Below are 21,175 nucleotides of genomic sequence, written 5' to 3'. Positions count from 1 at the left end.
CGATGCAACTTACATTCCTCTTCTCCATTCTATTCCTTACCACAATCCTATAAGGCAGGTTAAACTTAGAGTCAGAAACCATCCCAAAATCACTCAGTAAGTTTCATGACCAAGAAGGGGAACTAAAACACAGCTCTTTTTTGAGTCCCAGTCCAACATTCTAGTTCCAAACAACTGGAAAGTACAAGGTTGTTTTCCACTGAAATAAAAATTAACATGAGAATGTTTCTTCCATTTAATACACAGTGAAATTTTATAAAATACATTAATAACACTAGTTGTTGGAAAACAGTCTTTATTCAGATAGTGGAAACATTATTAAATATATACAAGTGCTCAACTACAAAAAGATTTTAAAGGAATGAATGGGTTAAGGAAACATTTACTTTTAAAGCTGAGGACAACACCAATTCCTGGACATGTTAAAAATAAAAGAATATAGAGTATGCAGGATGACAAACACTAGTTTCAGTGAAAGCATTCAACGAAAGATCTTCATTTAATTCTATGCAAATCTTGCCATAAGCAGATGAAGGAGTCTAAAGAGAAAGAAATCACTGAAGCTTTTGGCCAGAAGTTAGGTAGACCTGCAATAAAGAGATATGAAAATAGAGAGTTTTCTGAAACATAACAACCCAAATGAATTTTCAACAAAATATACAGGTTAGAAGAGAATTTAAAAATAAAAAGATGCTCACTACTTCCTTGCACTTCTAAACTTCTCAAGCATTGATATAGCACAATTATGCTAATTTAAAACTTTCAAATAGTAGCAGAAAGGCTTTAATTTAGGAGACACTGTCATTTAGATCTTGGTACAAATTTACTTCCATGGATCACTCTAAGAATTCAACATCTGGTTGAAGGTTGGCATAAGCAACATGTCAAAAAACATATTAATGTTTCAGAAATTCATTTATACAAAGAAACAAGTCCAAATAGATGCCTGTCTAAATGCATTCCAATTACATTACAATTATTTTGCAAATACACAGATATGCTCTGCCTTGTCTCAGCTCATTACCGATTCAAACAATTTGCCCTTCTGGGATCAATTGTTTGCTAATAAATAATTGTTTGCAGCCACAAAATGATATTAAGTACTATTCTTATTAGTTTTAATTCTACATCCTGTAATATGATTCAAAACTAACTAATTCCCAAGAGTCTAACCGTAACCTTGCTGTGTTTAACAGCCCAGGAAATGATGAACCATCTGTTTTAGAAAATAATGGACAGCCAAGAGGAAATATTGTTTAATTGTAGATTAACCTCCTCAGAAAGCAGAATGAACCATCCCTATAATTAGCAAACATAACACAAGGATAGAAACAGCTGAAGTCAAAGTCATATGGCCAGGTCTTCAATCCACTAAAGGCTGTTCCCATGTTACAATTCTCATTAATGCAAGTAAATTGCAGGAACGCCCTTGTTAACAAAAAGTGGAATGGTGGAATGGATCAATTAAAAAAAATCAGAATGAAAGTGTGTCTGCATGCACACATGCAAGTAGTACTTGTGTCACCATAAACAGAATATAGTGGAAAACAGTGCATAGCCAGGGCTGGAAATTAAGGCTTGCATCTAAAAGTACAGTGTCGGCTCTTAGAAAACTGGAAAATTAAGAATGATTAATAGTTTCTTTTGATATTCTAAATTAAAATATTTGGAGAACTTGTCTTATCAAAATAAAAATTAAAAAGGGGAAAAATCTTTGCAAAATATTTCATGGAATTTATTCATCTGCACCTTAAGGAAACTTGACACAAGGTTGCACAGTTGGGACAACTTTAACAGATTTCAGTGTGGTGGAGCTATCATATGGCAAGATATACATGGGGAAAAGATGCTTTAGACTGCAATTCATACATGCTTAGCTGAAAATTAGTTTCATTAAAATCAACAGGGCTTGCAGGGTTATGTAATCCAATTAGAATTCTACACTCCCTTACAGTAGAGTAAATCTCATTAAGTTCAGTGGGAGTTGCATTTAGTAAACAGCACTAGGATTGATGAGTAAGCTCAGCAGAGTTCCAGAAAGCAATTTTACTGATTCTCCCTTCCCTTTATGCCACTAGAAATGCTGCTCTAGAGGGCAGGAGAACCTCCTCAAACAGTGCAGGAGGTGGTACTGAGGAAAAATCCACAAACATCACTTTTAGCCCTGTTTCTCCAATGGGAAGCTAGGCTGAAAGCTGTTTCCATTTGTGAATGAAAGAAACCCTTCTTTTCATAAACAGGCATGATTTAATTCAACCTTATATATATAATTTTGAAAGTATAAATGGATAGTTCTATAAGCGAAAGTCGTTATAATGTTATTCAAAGCCTCTTCACTGGTGCCAAGATCCTAGCAGCTGTTACATGATATATTTATTATGTTTCCTATCAGATAATACATGAAGTATAAAAAAATGCAAATACATCCAGAGTAAATCTCTGCAGATAAACAAAGGAGTGAATTTTGAATTAACTTGGACACTTTCTATTAATTTTTGTAAATAGGGGTGGAATTTAGATAACAAGTTCAGATATTTTCATACTACTTTTATATTGCACATGTCAGTTCAATCTAATTTTTAGATTTACTTTTTTTTTTGCTTGTATCATACTTGAATAATTTGATTTCCTTTCCTATAGTAAAACGCTCCTTGGATACTTCTGGACTTTTACTGTACACCCTTTGAAAAGTGAAAATTACAAAGATTAAAAAGAACATAAAAACCTTGGGACCCCAAGTACAAGCAGTAATTTGATGTTCCAAGATATAACCAGCAACTTGTTCCCCATTCTGTTCCCTCCTCCACTAGCAAGCAGGACTTATGCTTCACAGTGAAAAGAGGGCTGCTGACAGGACCAACAGATTCAGAGCATATATACCTATTTGAAGTCCACCATGTTTAGGTCTTCACGGAAGACACCACTAAGAATCCCACTGGTTTCTTGAAGTGTGACAAAAGATCTTCTCTATTATAGTACCTATCTTGTGGAAGTCCCATCAAAGAAAGCAACTCAACATAATGCTCTTCCATACAAAATTATTTTAGTTGTTTTATTGCACCAATTTGTTGTTTTTGTTTTCACACTTTACCATTAGTTGCCTTGAGCAAAGGCTCTCTGGAAAACCAAGATAATAATTTCGGAACTCACAGATCATCTATGTCTCCACCAGCTTATTGTTGGTATGCATTATATGTTGCTGAAAATAACTATTCTGAAAAGCTTAGAGCCTGTCATTCATCACTGACAAGAACTTTACCCCTAGACTCAATAATGTCGTTCTATTTTACCTATCTAGTTTTGGAACATTTTATGAAATGAACAGCAAGTAACAAAACATCAAATGGGAGAGCACTCAGTCACCTTGATCTCGCAATTTCTTACAGAGAGAAGTAGATCAGTCCACACAAAGCTTTCCCACCTACAAGAACCCTGCCCCCACATGCTTCAGTGAACAGAAGTGCTCCACACGCAAAAAGATAAAGTACAGAAGGAAGCCTGTTCAAACAAGGGCTGCAAATTATGGATGTTGCATATGTCTAAATCCCTGACTCATTCTCTTTCACACACAGTATAAGAGAATGGTGAGTTTGATATTAAGATGGGCTTACTGTTTTACATATACTACAACATAAAGACTAAGTAACTTTCTTTCCCTATAAGCAGTTATACCTGTTCCTTTTTTCCTTCCTGAAGCCATATATGCTAATGGCTACAATACAGCTGTAGGGAAGTAAGGATGAAAAATATCCATTCAAACACTATAAGGATATGCATTTTCTATAATACATTCAACTGGCAAAAGTGACTGGAGGAAAGCTGAATGTGCATAGTAGGTAAGGGAAAGAACACTATATATATAGCTTTAGACCAAATGCACTCCAGCAACACTACAAAAGCTAGTCTTACCTTTCCTTGCAAAAGTAGCAAATACTGGACATGAAAGAGTTACACATGCCACTTTAAAATCATTTCCTGGTAATCCTACAAAGTTACTATGACCATCTCATGCTCCGTGTATTGTAAATGAAAGTCTAGATCTATTTACAAAAAAGGCTGCTAACAGTTTGAAATCTGAAAGATGCAATATAATTACACTGGCCACATGAGTTATCCTGAACTCTTCAACTTAATTTTAAAGGAATGAGCTAATAATAATTCCATGGCTTCATATAATAGTGTGTGACCAAAAAGAATGAGTTTGACATTCTCCTACAAAACAAGTAGACAATTTTATCCACCACCCATCTATCAACCTACGGATATTGAAAGCTTGGAGAGAACAAGATAAAATCAACTCCAGTCCTACTGTCAAGCTGAGCTATCTAACAGAAATCAATAACCCTATTCATGAATTTAGGAAAATTAATAAATCCTAGAATAAATGCTAGAAAAAGCTCAAATACAGGTGAAGCACACTCACTTAGGTTTTGTTTCGGCATCTGTCACTTGGCGAATATAGATACCATCTTCAGGATGCTCAATGTCATCCATTTCATACATATATGATGATGCTATTGCAAGGGTAGTTCCATCATTACTGAAAGCCAGTGATGCTATGCTGGTAGGATAGCGGTGGAACTGGCAGAGTCTCTTTTTATTGAATGGATCCCAAATATTGACAAAGCCATCAGAACCACCTATAAATGTGTGAAGAAAAACACTATTAGGAACTAACATTTCTGATTTCTATATATTTTACTGCTTGTATTAACAGTTCAAGGAAATTCCAGCTATATACACCATGGAAAGAGCACCAAAACCAATCACGTTATATAAGATAGCAATCCTACTAAATTATGACATTGAAACTTTCAGTTCCTACTTAAAGTATAAATTGTTAAAGGAGTCAATTAAAGCTTTTCACACGAAAAGACATATATTACAACAGAATTTTTGTATCTGATCATCAACACCCAGCGATAAGACAAAATTTCATATTACCTGTAGCAAAAGTGTTATGGACATTGTGGAAAGAGATGGCATTGACTGGATAAATTTGCTCTATGTTATTCTCCTTCAGTCTGTGACATTTGAAAGCATATTTTTTCTTCTGTACTTCCAAACTTGGGTCCAAATATTCAACTGCAACACGACCTTCTATAGAGCTTAACACATAACCCTATGGGACACACAGAAAAACTTTACTTACTGCTATGACCCCTTTTTTTCTCTTTTTTTTCCCTAAGGCAACTGCTCTAAACCAGGAAAAAAAAACAGGTGCCTTGAGTCCTAGAGAGTAGCAAATGTAGATTGTTTCTTTACCACAGTCTCCTGTAAAGATTTCAATTCTGACATCATCTATGAAAACGGAGTGCACACTAGTAAAAGAAACTCACCAATGTGTGAAAACACCCCACCAAAAGACTACTCACTGAATGCCTCCTCTGCATAAAACAATTCTACATTTTCTCTTTCTTACGATTTGTCTTGAAACACCTCTTAGTTTTTTCCTTCAAAAAGACAAAAAAATAGCAAGACACTATATTGACCCCTAGAGAAGAACATGACAAGAGAAACAAAGACGCTTGTTCATATGTTAATACCCCTGGCAGCTTTGATAGGTACAGGGAAGAGTCATCTCCAGCCAGAAATGACTCCTAAGTAAATAGTTTTCAACCAGTCCCTGTAACAGTATTTCCTAGAACACTTATTTTCCTAGAACCTAGCATTTATTCTAGTCTAGTGTTCCTGCATAATTCAGACTTCTTTATGATAATTCTGGAATTAAGTGCTATATTAAAGTTATTATAGTTTTCAACTACATTAGCAGTTTCAAAATCTCCAAAGCTAAGCAAATATAACATTTGTTTTAGAGACAGTAATGAAGACAGCAATATAATTAGCAAAACTTAAACCTTTGAAGGAAAAAGCATGAAAGATGCAAGGAAAACCATTTTTTTCCTTCAGTTGGCTTAAATATGAAGTATTATAGCTCAATTTATATACCTGTTTGTTAGGAAATGCTCTGATGCAACGGGTCTGATATTTAAGACTTGATTCTCTTCTTTGCTGAACATAGCCCATATTCCGTAAGTCCCACACAAGAACTCTCCGACCAGCTGTTCCCACTATCAGTCTGTCACCAGACACAGACAATGTATACACCTTTGAAAAAATACAGCAATATTACCTTTTACCTCTCCAATAATGGGATTTGTATTTGGACAACATAAAGGGGATGTTAAATGATGACCTGTTCCATTAACACATGTAACAGCAGCAGATATTTGCAGAATGCTAAATACCCCAATGCTTTATAGAATGCTCTTTCTAGTACTGAATCAATACTGTCATCTTCTAAGCCCAGGTTAAAGCTTTCCTCTGTTTCTTTGGATTTGGACTCTTTAATGCAACAGTTCAATTATTTGTTGAATTGTTTTGTTTTATGGCATAGTAGCATTTAAGAGTGCAGGCCCATTCATTGTGCCCTCAATGATTGGAAGCATCTGGACTTGGAAGCTTCCAATCAACCAATGGAAGGGCAAAGGCTGTCTTCAGGAATCATAGTTATTGAACTGACCATGATTTTCTCACAAAGTTACACATTCATGGTTATGCTTTGGAAGTAAAATGCCACTGAGAAAGAATTCATGTACAAGAAGGAAGAGGCACAAAACATAGAAGATTTCAGGATGTACAAGTCTAATTGTATCTTCATGAAAACCATATGAATAAATCTGAAACAAATATACTGTTAAGTGTTCTGTATTCCAAAAGGTCAGTCAGGAAAAAAAATTCAGCTTTTTTAGTGAACAGACAGAAAAACTAGGAATACCTAAAACTAAAAACTAAAGACTAAAACTATGCTACACTAAATATCAGACTGTTTACTCATGGTATCTCAGCCTTTACAACTGATAAAAAGAATTCAAAGGATGGTTAGCAAGACATTGTAAAACTCCAATAAATTTAACTCTTAACATTTATTAGTTCTTTCAAACTATACAACCCTTTAAAGAGACACACCTTGTTATTGTTTCATTTGCTTACGAAGCAATCTGGTACCCAATTATACAACCTTGCATTCTACAGAACCTAAACATAAATTAAATTATACATTTGTATTTCAAAGTTTAACAAAATGACATTAGCCCAAATGCCAACGACAAATCAAATCATTACACAAAAGGGAATTTATAGTTTATAATGTGTTCTAACATCAAAAGAGCATTAAAGAAAAGTATATACACGAAGGGATGTTAACTATCTTAAATCTTTTATACAAACAAACTGAAGTCACACCTATATTCTTTCTATACCCCACCACCATAAATCAAATGAAACCAATGTCACGAAGCAGGCCAGGTGTACACATTTATCAGAGACACTATTAACAAAAAGTGACATAATGAACCTTCCTGTACCAATATGAGGCCTGACTCAGTGTGGCTGTCTGTTATATAGCATTCTACAAGCAATTCATCACAGTTTTCTACATGTTATATGTAACTATAAATCACAAGTAAAAACAATGCAATTTTATTCTGATCAAAGTTCTTCCTAACAGATTCAGATTGTATAGTGGCTATAGTACTGAGCTATTCAGACATTATGTAGACCAGTCAGACAGTATGCTATTATAACTAGAAAGTATTTAAATAGTGACAAAATCTAGAATAAAGTTTTACACTTGCATGCATCTGGTAACGAAAATGGAAAGACTAGCAAGAGTTCACATATAAAACTAAATGAATACTATCAATACAGACACTGCCTAGTGAGGTGAACTACTTAAACCTTATCTCATCTTTTTCTGTTAAAATATGCATTTATTCTTACCATGAGATTGTGAGAATATAGTAAAATAAGTTACATAGTTCAAATTATTCTTTAAGGGTTATTGTTGGCCACAACTTTTCCTGTCACCCTCCCCCCCCGCCCCCGCCCAACTCCTTTTGCTTGTTAAGGCAAAGCTAGTCCAGGCTGAAAACCAGCCACTTTTGACTTTCTCACTCACGCTGAACAGAAAAGATAAAAATAACTGAGTTGTAATATTTAAGCTTCCTGATTATTGCTAAACTGCCTTTTGAAGCACAGTGCCCTCACATGGTGGTTTAAAAGATGCTAAAACACTTAAAAAATCAATTACATGTAACGCACACACACACACACACACACAGAGCAAGCAACAGATTGTTTTTAGGTACAGTACAATTCAACAACACAGGGACTGGAATATTCAAAATTTTGGGAGTAGGTGTTAAACCAGCAGTGATGAGGCCACACAACTCCCTACAGAAGTCCAAAGATGTGAGACCACCGCTGAGAAACAACTGTCCCTAGTACATGCCAACCAATTATCTTACTCTCAGGTCAACAAACAGGGCCCTCAACATTGATCTTCATGCTTAAGCAGGTTCATAAAACTGTACACAGTACTTCAGATGTGGCGCCATACCATTTCGGACTGTAAAGGACAAGAAGACCAGTACCTTGAATTGATCCCAAAAATGAATAGACAACAGGTATATTCAGAACAGGTGCAATGCAAGCTAACTGCCTGGCTCCCACAAGTGTTCTAGCTGCTGCATTTTTAACCAGCAACTGCTTATGAAACATCGACAAGGGCAATCTAACAGTGCAGCAGAGCAATCTAATCTGAATGTGATCAAGGCATGCATCACTGTGGCTTCAGGTAGGGCAGCAATTGTCCAACCAGCCTAAAATATTCCTGGCAACCAGTGTAACTTGCACACACTTAGCACAGAGCCTAGAAGTGTCCTATGACTCTTAACTGGGAGTCTGAGCTTCACCCAGAATCAGATCTAAGTCTCCACCTATATCCAAACAGATATACCAGCAAAACTATCTTTGTATACCTCTATCCTCGCTCCAATGTTAAGTGACTTACCACCACCGTGCAATATGGACAATGCTGCAAATGGGCTTCTATGATACAGCTTTAGCTTAAGAGAACTCCCTGCTATACTCACAGCAATTATGTACGAAGAAATTGGCCTGGATCAGGCTTAAGGGGAAAAAACGTATTTCTAACTTGGTTTGATATCTTAACTTGTTAATTTGTGCCAGTTTCTCTACATTTGAACAGAACAGAAAACTAAACTACAATTTAATGGAAGATGCCAAGCTTTCCTTTGTGTGGAAAAAGGAGGAAGTAGTTCTTAAGTCAAAGACTCTTAATAACTCATGGTTGGTTTGCTTTGAACCATGCCCTTAGGTTTTCTGGGGTTATGAAGATTGAATTAATTGTTGAGGTTTAATAAAGTAGTTACTGTATTTTTATGGTATTTTAAAGCTCACTAGCAGTATTTTCCCTCCATATATTCACTACAAATAATGAACCAATCTGAGACATATTATACAGGCAGTCCCTGGGTTATGAACAAGTTCTGTTCCTACAGAAATGGAAATTCATTATTAAGTCAAACTGTGAGTCAGATCACGTATCAGCAGTCCTCCACATTCATGCAGGTTAGGGGCAAAGAACCACCATGAAAGTGGAAAAGCAGTACATAGCTCCACTTCCCCCTGCCACACCACCCAAACTCACCAGTACCCCCCATTTGCAGCAAGGAAATGCCAGAGATATCTCCCTATCCAGATGGGCAGAGAAGGAAAGCATGTTTTTGAGGCCACCCTCTCTGTCCTTTAGCTTCCTCTCTCTCTATGGTAATGCTTTGGAGGCCTTCCTTCTCTCCTCTTCCTTTCTCTGTGATGACGATTTTCTGCACTAATGTTAAAAAATGTAATAGGCTAAATGGCATTTCAGTTGTAAGTATGGCTTGTTTGTGACTTGGATGTGTGTAATTTGGGGACTACCGGTACTTTAAGTGCTCAAATGTGTCCCTGGACTGCATGCAAAATTATGTCACAGACATTGATATGTCTCCTCAGAAGTTCCACTGAGTCCAATGGGTATACTCCTAGGAAAAAAACATATAAGACCACAGCTTCATTTTTAAATACCAACCTTTTCAGGCTGAGAAAATGTTCCAGCATTACACGGTGTCCTAGGATCCCATAACTTGACCGTTTGATCCCAACTTCCTGTTACCATTACATTCACTTCTGGACAATATTCAACACATCTGATAGGAGCATCATGAGTGCCAACAAGGTTTTCTGTTTTAAAAAAGTATATCAGTACACATAGCTATTAGCACATATAGCTATACCAGAGAGATAGTCAGATTTAATAAGAACAGAACAACATTAATACAGCGGTAACCTAGTCTGATCTGCCATTCACTAGGATATGTGCATGCTGAGACATCTTTCAAAGGACGTTTGATCCTCTAATCTTCGCAATAGATACACAGTTCTAAAGTGTTAAATGTAGACTAATAGATATCAACTCAGTGTTTCAAAGAAGCTTATGGGGGAGGGCTGGTACCCATGCAGAGACTTTGAAATCAACAAAAAAGATTTGTGCACCTATCTCTGCTGGACTTCTCTGAAAATCCTAAGCATGAATAGCATATTAGAAAGATCTAATGATCAGCAAATGTGCCATGAGCACATAAGTTCATACCTTTGCCACTTGTGGGTAATCAGGAACTTTCAACAAAACATTGTCAATAAAACCTTTATTCTACACCATTATTCATTGTATCTATAGTATTAAACTGTTTTAGAAGCTTTTAAACTGATGCTGAATACTTACTCCATAATACCTTTCTTTCCCATGTTGGAGAAAGTATCAAATGAGTACATTTTTTAAAAATCCTCTAAAAGTTATTTTAAATAGCTTCTGGGTAACAACAGCTTTTTCGTCTATAGCAATATCCCAATTCTCTAATACCTTTAAAGGTTTTAAGCAACACCCATGTGGAAAATGCCTATTCATTTATAACATTAAGCCCATGTAATGGTTCATTTCTAAACAAGTTTAAATTGAAAAAGACTTGTAATACTAACTGGGGCTTACTGGGAATTGTAGATCTTTTCTTCTAACTTGTATAGGGTTTTTTTTTTTTTTGGTTTTTTTTTTTTTATAAAGAGACTTCATAAGAGACTTTTTTTTAACATTCAGCTAGACTTCTTTCCAATATTCAGGTGTTCCTCTATTTGTCTTTACCAATCACAACCATTATCAGTCTTGAAAGAGATCACCTTAGCAGGTCAAACTATGCTATTGCTAGCAAATGCACATAACACTGCACAGGTTGGAACAATTTGATCAAAGGCAAACTTCAAGCACAGTTACGCAGCTGTCAGTGTGTGCCACAATGTGCTCACCCCATCTAAGGGAAGCCATGCCATGCCATGCTGGATTTGAACACCTCCCCCAGGGTGGGAACAAGAGAAAACATAAATGCTTGCAAAAATTGAAAAATATGCAAAATTAGTACCATTTACAGATTGAAAGCTACTTTGTTGCTTTAGGAACATAAATGGCATTAGGTTTAACTTGATTTCACATAAAATCATGATGTTTGGTCTATTAAGATGCACATTATTCAAACAATACTGACAAGCTGAATTTATATTTTCAAATTTTTATTTTGGTGTGTGTGTGTGTCCTGAATTATAATGAATCCCATTGGTTTTGCCAGTTTATGAGAAACAGGCAAAAATAAATAAAAACAGAGGAAATCACATCTCCGCTCCTCTTCTCCATGGTTTCCGGCAGACATAAAGTACTCATTCTCATAAAATGAACTAAGAAAGTGGGGTTCAAGGACTCTCTGGGCAGCTCACAAAACATAGTTTCGTCAGTCTCATTTTCTGAACTACTACTGCCAGTTTCAGTTTCTACTTCCTTTCTCTTATTTTATCAGCTATCATGGTCTTCTATATAAAATTTGCCCAGATTCAAACAAACTTCTTTAACTTCTCAAACATCAGTTTATTTCTTGATTTGATGTGACAATTTCCAAATATTTACAAGTTTTCTTCACATGCTGCATAAGATGGAGAAATCTGAACCAGGCAGAAAATAAGGAGTCAAAAGCAGTGTTGTACATCTTGCCATCATACTGCAGGAGGGCTATGTCTGGCAGAATCCTTACAATGGACCAAATCCCTGAAGATACTCTGCATTCTAAAACAGCTGAAAATACCTTTCCGGCATCAAGTCCAAAGCCTGTTGCTTGTTTTGAAAGCCAGTCAAATGCTTCAGTGCTATCATCACTTACACTTCTGCAGCCCCTGAAACTTGGATCCATCAGATTTGCAGCAGCACATATTGTATAGATGGCAACAAAATTCTTCCTGTTTCTTGATAAAATCTTTCATTTTATTTCATTTTGCACTCGTAAATCAAGACACGCTTAGATTCTCAAAACCAGATTCTCAAATCTTGGCAATTTGGTAAAGAATTTCTAACAAAAGTGCATTGTCTAATTCAGATGTATTGATTACTGTATAAATTGGTTTTAGACTCTTCAGGGAGTTCTGTAGCTTAGCTCAGAAGACATCCACATCAAGTACAGGATTATTCACATTTCTGGATACTTCAACATCTTCAACTATTACTGTTTCTTGAAGAGTTTCATTTTTTAGCCAACTTTCAGAGGAGATAATCACTGCCCACAATCAAGTCCCACTACAGAATTTTGGTGTCACTTTGCATTCTTTTTCTTCTTGAAGACTGCAGCTACAAGTAGCTTTTACATATTTTATAAGTTATTTTATTAATCTACAGATCTTTTGGAGGGTGTCCAGTTTCATGTTAAGAAGTTAGCCCATGACATGCATGGCGGCATCCTATTGCGGTAATATGTGGATGCTTATCTATTATGCTCTCCCATGGGCTTTCATATTATATCCGATGTCAGTCAGCAAACCAAATGCTATACTATGTCCAATACTCCATAGGATTCCACAGATTTTTTAACTGACATACTCTGCAGTATGTCTGTTCAGTCCTGTTTCAATGCTTCTGTAAAACTGGTTGAGGTGCTATCACAAAATTTAGGATTCCTTCTCCCTCACTTTGTCGGTCCATCTGAAAATATTACAAGATACAGTGCTTTGTTGCTTTCTCCTTGCCCAGTTACACTGGACGTTCATGTTCTGACTGTAAAACAGGATTGCTCAAAGAATGTCTGCCTGACAAATTAAATTACTGATGGTCTTAGTAATTTAAAAGCTTCTTGCCAGTATGCATTTTCAGTTATTGGTAATGGGATTCCAGAAGAATTTATTGCTCTTCCAAGAGGTTGTTCAATTTTTCCCCCTAGACTTCAGGTGCCATTTCAACTCCAGATGAAGCTACTGAGTATTTTTGGATGCAGTTTTCTGTAATGTTTGTTTAGTTGAGGATACTGTTGCTTATCAAGAAACTCTTTGTAATGATACTGATGTTACAGAAGCAGAAAGCAGACTGCTGAAGAAAGAATGCTGAACAAACTTTCCCTTTCATCAGCATGGTCCTCCTTACTTAGGTTGATGAAGGATTTTGTAAGCTTGCAGGATACTTCTTACATGTTCCAACCTAATGGCATTTGGAAATACATATTTATTAGATAGTATTTGCAAATCACATTCTTTATCCTCACAAGAACTTGCAGTGTAGATATGTGTCCAAATGCCAGATGTTGGACTCATCAATTTGCTAAGGAAAGAGAAAGAAAAATAATTTAGTGACTAGCTTGCCAGAAAATATGGTGGGAATTAGGGGGTGCAAGAAAGCATCCAATTCATGGGAATTAAATTATGATTTATATAAAGGTTATGAAGAGAAACTAATGCAGTTAAAATATGGTTCAATTTTCAGTTCAAATAAATTTACATTCTTACCTTTCAAATAAATATATTTTCAGCTCCTTTTTATTGCTCTATCATTTCTCCCAATCTTTTGAAGCCTAGTCAACAGGACAGGAACAGATCCACCAACTGTACCAATAAGAGGAAGCTCACAAGCAAAGAAGAAACAGAAATCTACCTTCACACATGATAATAATAGAGTCCTTTAAATGCCAAAGTGTATCTTGCTCTTGCATTTGAGAATTGAAGTGTTAATTTATAGCCCAGGACTTGCTTGTCCTCCATGTACAAGAACTGTGAGGATCTGATACTTGAACACTTATTACACAGTTTTTTGAAAACATATGAACACATTGTCTGAAACATGTTATACAACATTCTGCAAGAAAATATTCCATAAAACAATTATTTTTCCAATGTTTATCAGATTGATCTGGTAAAACAATACAGTAAAAGAAATATGAATTCTCAGCTTTGTAAGAAAACTGTCTTTTAATACCATAAATATCAACCCCTTGAAGCTAGCCTGAAAACTTTTCTATTTCAGTATAGAAAAGTAAATATTTTCTCAGAAGTAATACCAGTGAGTTTATTCTCAGGTTCATACAATTACTGCTGAAGCACAGAATGTTTTGCCCTACATCAGCAGATTCTACTATACTTCTAGATTAGTTTACCTTGATCAGTGTTCAAGTCGTGCATCTTTAACTGTCGGTCTAATCCTCCACTCCAGGCATGTGTAGGGTCCTTCAAAGGAAGAAAATTGTTCATTTATCTGCAATCCAAAGACTAACAAATATCTTTAAAAAGCACTTCTTCAATGCCACCTGAGGTCAACAAAACAACATTCTATTTATGAGTAGTCTTTCGAGCTTATACATATGAGAGTTTGGGTAAAGGTTACTATCCAATCAGCTAGTGCAAGCGAGGTTCTCATTTTACTTTATGGCAAACAAAGGAGTAGTGCAAATGAACAGAAAGTACCATGGTAGATCACAGAGTTGTTAAAGAAGCTAGGCAGGGTGCTAACAATCATCCTCTGAGCAAATGGTTTGGACTACTTCACTGGGTGAAGAGGAATGTTTTCAAGCACCAGCCCACATGATGATAAAAAATGAAAGTTAGAAAATAAATTCTCAATAATTTAACATGGTTGACTACACTATTCTGATAGTCATTGTTCAGATATATAGCCAAACTTGATGACATTCTGTGATTCAACACTTAAAACAGGAATGGAATACTTTATTGGTTATGAAAACAAAAGAGAGAGCAAAAGTGTATTCTAGTCAGTTACATTTAATTAATGTATTATTAGAAAAATCTCAATATGGGAACTTTGGTAAAAAAAAAAAAAAAAGAGGAGGAGGAGGAAGAGGAGGTAAGACTTGTTTGAATAACTTTTCTTCAACTGCTACAATTCAAGCCCATTCTTAGTATTTTCTTTTTTCATTCCCTATCACAGCAAAACACCAGAATCACAATAGCACAAAACACAAAAATGCCCCTAACTCACAGCACAAATAATTAATCAAAGGGCAAGATTCAGAGGAGAGGATACAGAAAAATGCAGAGTATTTCTGAGCACGTAAAGGGGGTTCTTGTCAAAGGCCTATTGACAATAGGGAGGAAATTAAAAGCCTGTGTACATGCAATACATGCCACATGGTGCTTTCAAATCCTGCTTAAACCTTTGAGCCATGTTCAATTAAACCAATTGCATCTTGCATTCTACCTTGGTGCTTCCAACAAGTAAAACCACCTAAGCGGTAAAGTAAAAGACTTACATAAAAAGCACAGTCAAGTACAGCTCCTGTATGTTGATACTTTAGTCTCATGGTGTTGGCTGGAACATCATACAATCGAACAGAAGTATCCCAAGATGAAACAAGCAAAAACTGAGATGTGTTAGGACTGAATTTCACAGATGAGATTCCATCTTCTGGTGGCTGGTTCAGCTTAAATTCATTTGACCCAGTCATCTGAATAAGAATTGTACAAAAGTTAGCTAAGGAATTTGAAAACATCACCTTAAATTATCTTTGTGTAAAATTTCTAGATAGGTGAATTTAGGAAATCCTATTAAAATCTTACCAATTTAGAGCCTTGATGTTTATAGAACACTAAATTGATGTAAATGACTCAGATTACATAAAATATAAGTACTATGATTGTTGTAATTATATTTAGTGGCTATGAACTTCTATTCCAAATGTTTCGGATGCCTACTATGCTGTAACAATTACCTTTTGATACTTCAAGAATGTGTGAGGGAACACTTTACTTAGTAAAAGAAACCTGTGTGACACAGTATCAGAACAGTCAGGATAATGCCAAGCTAGATATATAATTTTATTTTTTAAAAAACATCTGAACCAACTTAGAGGCACATAATGCTGAGGGGAAAAAATAACCAGGAAGGAGGGGCAATAAAATGGGAGTAGACAACACACAGATATTTACAAACTCAGAAAAATCTCATTTACTAAAGAAGAGAATTCCTGCTTCACAATAAGAAGCTATTTTAAATGGTCAAGAGAACAGAAATGAAAGTTGCCCATATATGTGAATAAAGGAATTAACTAAATGTAGCTGGAATTGGGCACAAATATGTCCAACACATGCATTCACACAATCAATCAATGGAGAAATCATCACAAAAATAGAGAAAAATATCCCAAGACAGACTAGTTTTAAAAAGGCAGGGGGGATATGGTGAGATAATGCAATTGAGTGGCTGGAAAGAGAAACATTTGTTACAAGGCTCTATTTGCATATACTAATTCTAGTTAAATTATCTGAGTGTTATTGCCTAATTAAATAAATAACCACATAGAAGAAGAAGGTATCAGCAAATTCAGGCAACCTCAATGTTTGTGACATACAAAAACAACACTCCGATGTGCTCAACAGCCAGAGAATGCTAGTTAAATATCAGCAGCTAAAAAAATAGAGGAAGAGAGGTAACAGTATAAGAACAGCGCATGGATGAACCAAGCTAAGGCACACACCAAGCTATTTTCCCCCGGCTGTAAATGAATGCTGTGATTTTTCCATTTATTTGTATGGCAGGGAAGGAGTCCTCCTTGTCAAAATTTGGTTGGAGTAAGGTCAAGTCCATCCCCTATCAAAGACCATCGAAACAAGGACGCTAAGAGGAGAGCAGTAAGCAATCCATCCATTATTTTAAATGGAAGAAAAAACCATCTAGAGGCACAGTGAAGTCACCACCCACCAAGGACCCTTGAAGATATAGGATCCTTGGTCCTCCAAGCCAATTCTGGGGAAGGCAAGCTTGTACTCCCATTCAAGTCAATGAACTTATCTAATCTTTATCTTATATAGGAAAGAGAAAATCCTCTCTGCGGAAAAAGGGCTGGAGGCAAGTGAACCTCATCTCCTACTTTCCCCAGAGGTCCTTGGTGAGGAATTCACTCCCCCCACCGCCACCAATTTTCAGCAGGGAGGATTTTTTTTCTATCAATTCTCTACCTATTCCTACTAATGGAAGGCAAGAAGGAAGGCAGGCAGATAGGCAGATTCAGAGGCAGGGAGGGAGGGGAGTCAAAGAAAGCAGTGGTGTGGAACCTGAGAGACAGATGGAAAGAAAAGGCAAAGACAGGAAAGAGAGAAAAGAGCCAGGAAGAGAAAATCCAGGGTGGCAGAAAGGGTGCCCATTCATGCACACACACCAAGACAGAAAATTTGGGTGGGAGATCATTCCTATCATTTCTGTGATTAGCCCCCATCACCTATGGCATCCAATTTGTGATGTCACCCAGGGCTGTTTTTCAAAATGACAAATGGCTCACATGCCTAAAAGGGTGGAGATCCCTGGGATAGAGAAACTGGGGAAGAGTGCATCTCTCACTGACTAGGTTCACACAATATGTTAAACCATGTGGGTTCATGAGCCCAGGTAGCTTCCTGCATTCTCCCAACCTGAGGAAACTGATAGGTTGATAGACTGTCAACTGAAGCCATGGTTTGCACTAGGGTTTACAAGCCAGCCCTGAGCTTAAAGTGTCATTCAAAGTAGCCAAAGCAGACTATGACTCGGTAGTGGAACCTTAGGACTGCAGTGCTGTGAACACTTAACCTAGGAATAAATTTACTGGAACTCATTTCTGAGAAAATATTTACAGGATTGTGCTGTAACTGTCAGTGGGTTCTTCAGCAGGAAGAGGACATTAGTTCAGCCTATCCCTGCAATATCTGCAAGAAGACCGATGGGAGGGGAGGCACCATGTCCCCAGTGTGCTTACTTATCTGCTAGGCACATCAGGGATAAGATGCCTTATGAGCCACATGGCATAACTTTCTACACAGTGTGAGTTATCATGCCATGCAAACCCTCTGGCTGTCAGGATAACTACTTTTCTGATTTACAGGTAGAAGCTATTTTAGATGTCTCCAGGGATGAAAGTTATAACTGCTCCTAGAGGTTAGTACAGAAATACATGATTTTATGTTGCAGTTGATGGATACCAGTGCATCTATCCTACCCCACCCCCCACCCCCAAAATGCCAGCTCCTTCTAACACAGTTCTTTTGTAGGTATTTCATTGTTGCTTTTAAAAACCCTACAAATGCATGTTTGAAAGCTGAAAGGTTCTGTGGCAAGAAAATGTACTTCACACAGAATACTCTAAGTCAAACTGTGTGGTTTGTAAGAATGTGTACTGCTGCCCCTGGTATTTCATCCCTATTACAGGTTGAGCTGAAGCTGAGAGAGTACCTCCAAGCAATCCTGCAATGTTATCCAATGATTTAAACCTACAACCAACATTGCAGGATGGGCTGAGAAAATAATATAACAACCCTGCTTGTTGCAGGCTTGAGGGCTGAAGAACAGGCTGCAGCTGACCTGCAATGTAATTTGCCTTAAATTTCCAAGCCAGAGGTGGAATTAAGGCTGGTGTGAATTCTCAGTCAAAATTCACCCATACCTCTGTACCCACAGACCTTCATCCAGGGCTAATTAAGCACTCTGCTGCATAAGAAAAGTCATATTGGATCAGACAAGTGATCAACCTAGCCTAGCACTCCATTCACATGGTTGCAAACCAGCTGAACACAATCTCTCAAGCAGGACAGGTACAGCTCCCTCTGCCCAAACTCCTTAGCAATTATTGTACATAGGCATACAGCCTATGATACCAGAGGTAGCACACAGCCATGAGGCCTAGTATCCATTGATAGATTTCTCAATAAATTTGTCCAATTCCCTTTTAAAGGAGTCTAAGTTGGTCACCATCACTACTTCCTATGGGAGTGAACTCCATCATTTCATTATACAAATTGTGAAGAAGTATTTCCTTTATCTGTACTGAATGGGATGATCCTGGGTTCTAGTACTATGAGAGAGGGAGAAAAATGTCACCTTTCCCACTTTCTCTACACAATACATTATCTGAAACAACTGTTGTCATGCTTCCCCTTACTTTCCATTTTTCTAAATTAAACAATTCCAGCTGCTGTAACAGTTTCTCACAGAATTTCCAACTCCTTGATCAGTGTTGTTGCTCTTCTCTGCACTTTTACCAACTCAAAATTCTTTTTTAGCTGCAGTAATCGGAACTGTACACAGCAATGAAGTACTGTTGCAGCAAAGATTTGTATAAGAAGCATGCAGAAGCCACAGACTCCATTAAGCTCCATGCAGACTGCCTGTAGTTTTGAGATCTAAATCCTATACACCCTTACCTGGGAGCAGGCCCAATTCAACTGTGTAAGCATACATAAGGTTACACTCTATTTACAGCTGCGTAAGCATACATAAGGTTACACTCTAAATGTTAAAAAATTAAAAACAAACAAAACTATCCCTTCAAGCCCTGAACAGGAGACAAGTTGCCCTTTGATACTTTTACTTTTTTAAATTCTACTTTCCCCTTTAGTCACATATTCAAACAAAGCATCCAGTGCAGGGCCAGCCTGAAAGATTTTGTTACAAAGTCACATTTGTATTACTCTAAATACCAGTCGCCAGGGGAAAACAATGAGCAAGAAATACTGTCTTCGAGTCCTGCTTCTGAGCATCTCAAGGCATCTGGATTGGCCACTGTACAAAGCAAGATCTAGATAAGATGGAACTTTGGTCTGGTTTTCCGATCTTATGCTTTATTGCCATTTCAGAAGCCTGTATTATCTTAACATAAAGCCACTGACCCTTGTTTTCTAATTCTTGAAATAAAGACAAAAAAATTATCGTGAGAAGTGGAAAAACATTATTGCATAATGAGAAGTGTGGGCGAAAGGAAACGACAAACCCTCGGGCTTCCTGACTATATGCATTTATTACTTTTGATTTCTTTCCTACTAAAAGGTTTCATTATAGTGCCTCCCACGCACATTACTGGGCACTGTTAAGATGCCATGGAGGATTCCCGCACATCCTTCCAAGGTGAAGGCCTGGACCTCCCGATCCTTAAGTGTAATTACTTGGAAGGAACCCCCCAACCACGTCCCAAATGAAGCATTCCCAGAAGAGCAGCCTGAATGACACCATCCACCTCCTCTGGCACAGAGGAATAAAAAAATGAGTGTGAGAGAAAGGAAGTAGGAGCGTAACCAAAAAGGGAATCGTATAAGGAGAAAGAGGCATGGCCCCTCAGCTATAGTGATCAAGAAGAGGGGTGGGGGAGAAAAGAATTTCTCGTTTCATACCCACGGCGACCTGAGGTCGCTAGGAAGCCCCACCGTCCCCCTCGACGAGACACGACTCTCGCTCACAAGGCCAGGGGAGAAAGCGACGGGGCCCAGGCTCCCATTACCTTGTCCTCCAGCGTTCCAGAAAGTCCGGGCCTATCTCAAAATCCACGTTCGTCTCCGTACTCTGCGCGCGCGCACTTTCGCGCGCGAGCACCACCCTCACTGCTATCTCCCAACAGCCCCCGCTCTAACGATCAAGCACCGCGGCCGGATCATTGGCTGGTTTGAATGACTCAGCTATACGCATGCGCCGCAGACGCCAATGCTGGAACTACAACGCCCAACATGCAACGGGGTCTGGTTAATCGTTCGCGGCCTTTGCTGCAGCGCGGTCTTGCATTCTCGGTGGAGTATGAGTTTACTTATTCTAGAAGTCCTTTCGATTTCTGTGGGTCTGGCTTTTACATAGCACACTTAGAATCGAGACTCATATCGTTCAAAAAAGGCTTCAAGGCAGGCTTTTCTCTTTCTCTCCCGGGTGCGATCATGGGGCCTAAGAGTTTTTGAACACGGCGCTAGAATCAAAACTATTTCTCACGTTTGGAGCGCAATCTTAGGCAATTTTGCGGGGGAGCCTTACAACTTCAGAGAGGCTGGCTAGAGCATGCTGGGAGCTGTAGGACTCTTGGCTATGTAAACATGCATTGGATTGTTGCCTTATTTTTATGAGTCAGAGTGGCTCGATCTCCTGGACGCAAAAATTGCTGTGCTAGGGAAGGCGTGGATGTTCAGGACTTACACTTAACCGCTTGGAAGCAGCGGGGGAAAGCCAGCGTAAAATTGCCTC

General features: G+C 37.7%; 1 protein-coding gene across 2 annotated transcripts; it reads right to left on the bottom strand.

Moving 5' to 3' along the window:
* Window positions 1-278: 278 nt before the first annotated feature.
* On the bottom strand, window positions 279-20,556 carry BUB3 (BUB3 mitotic checkpoint protein). Of its 2 annotated transcripts, XM_044445631.1 has the most exons (8): window positions 20,451-20,556; window positions 15,462-15,656; window positions 14,352-14,421; window positions 9,935-10,086; window positions 5,950-6,108; window positions 4,945-5,122; window positions 4,424-4,640; window positions 279-587 (listed from the first exon to the last, which is right to left on the bottom strand). In XM_044445631.1, the coding sequence occupies exons 2-8, from the start codon at window positions 15,654-15,656 to the stop codon at window positions 578-580; spliced, it is 981 nt and encodes a 326-aa protein (XP_044301566.1). In that variant the 5' UTR covers window positions 20,451-20,556; the 3' UTR covers window positions 279-577. The 2 variants fall into 2 exon arrangements, with proteins under 2 accessions (XP_044301566.1, XP_044301567.1); XM_044445632.1 differs by lacking the exon at window positions 279-587 and having other exon boundaries at window positions 4,420-4,640.
* Window positions 20,557-21,175: the final 619 nt, after the last annotated feature.

This window comes from Varanus komodoensis, unplaced genomic scaffold (assembly GCF_004798865.1).
Source record: "Varanus komodoensis strain SLA01 unplaced genomic scaffold, ASM479886v1 scaffold49, whole genome shotgun sequence".
NCBI classification, from domain to species: domain Eukaryota; kingdom Metazoa; phylum Chordata; class Lepidosauria; order Squamata; family Varanidae; genus Varanus; species Varanus komodoensis.
This window is presented reverse-complemented; position numbering and strand designations above follow the sequence as displayed.

Bases quoted from the DNA above. Each gene is read 5' to 3' on its own strand.
- BUB3 (XM_044445631.1), bottom strand. From the start codon at position 15,656: ATGACTGGGTCAAATGAATTTAAGCTGAACCAGCCACCAGAAGATGGA. The intron at 10,087-14,351 runs GTAAACTAATCT...TTTTTAAAACAG, and splicing joins CGACTTGAACACTGATCAAG to AAAACCTTGTTGGCACTCAT. The intron at 6,109-9,934 runs GTTGGTATTTAA...ATTTTTTCAAAG, and splicing joins CATTTTCTCAGCCTGAAAAG to GTGTATACATTGTCTGTGTC.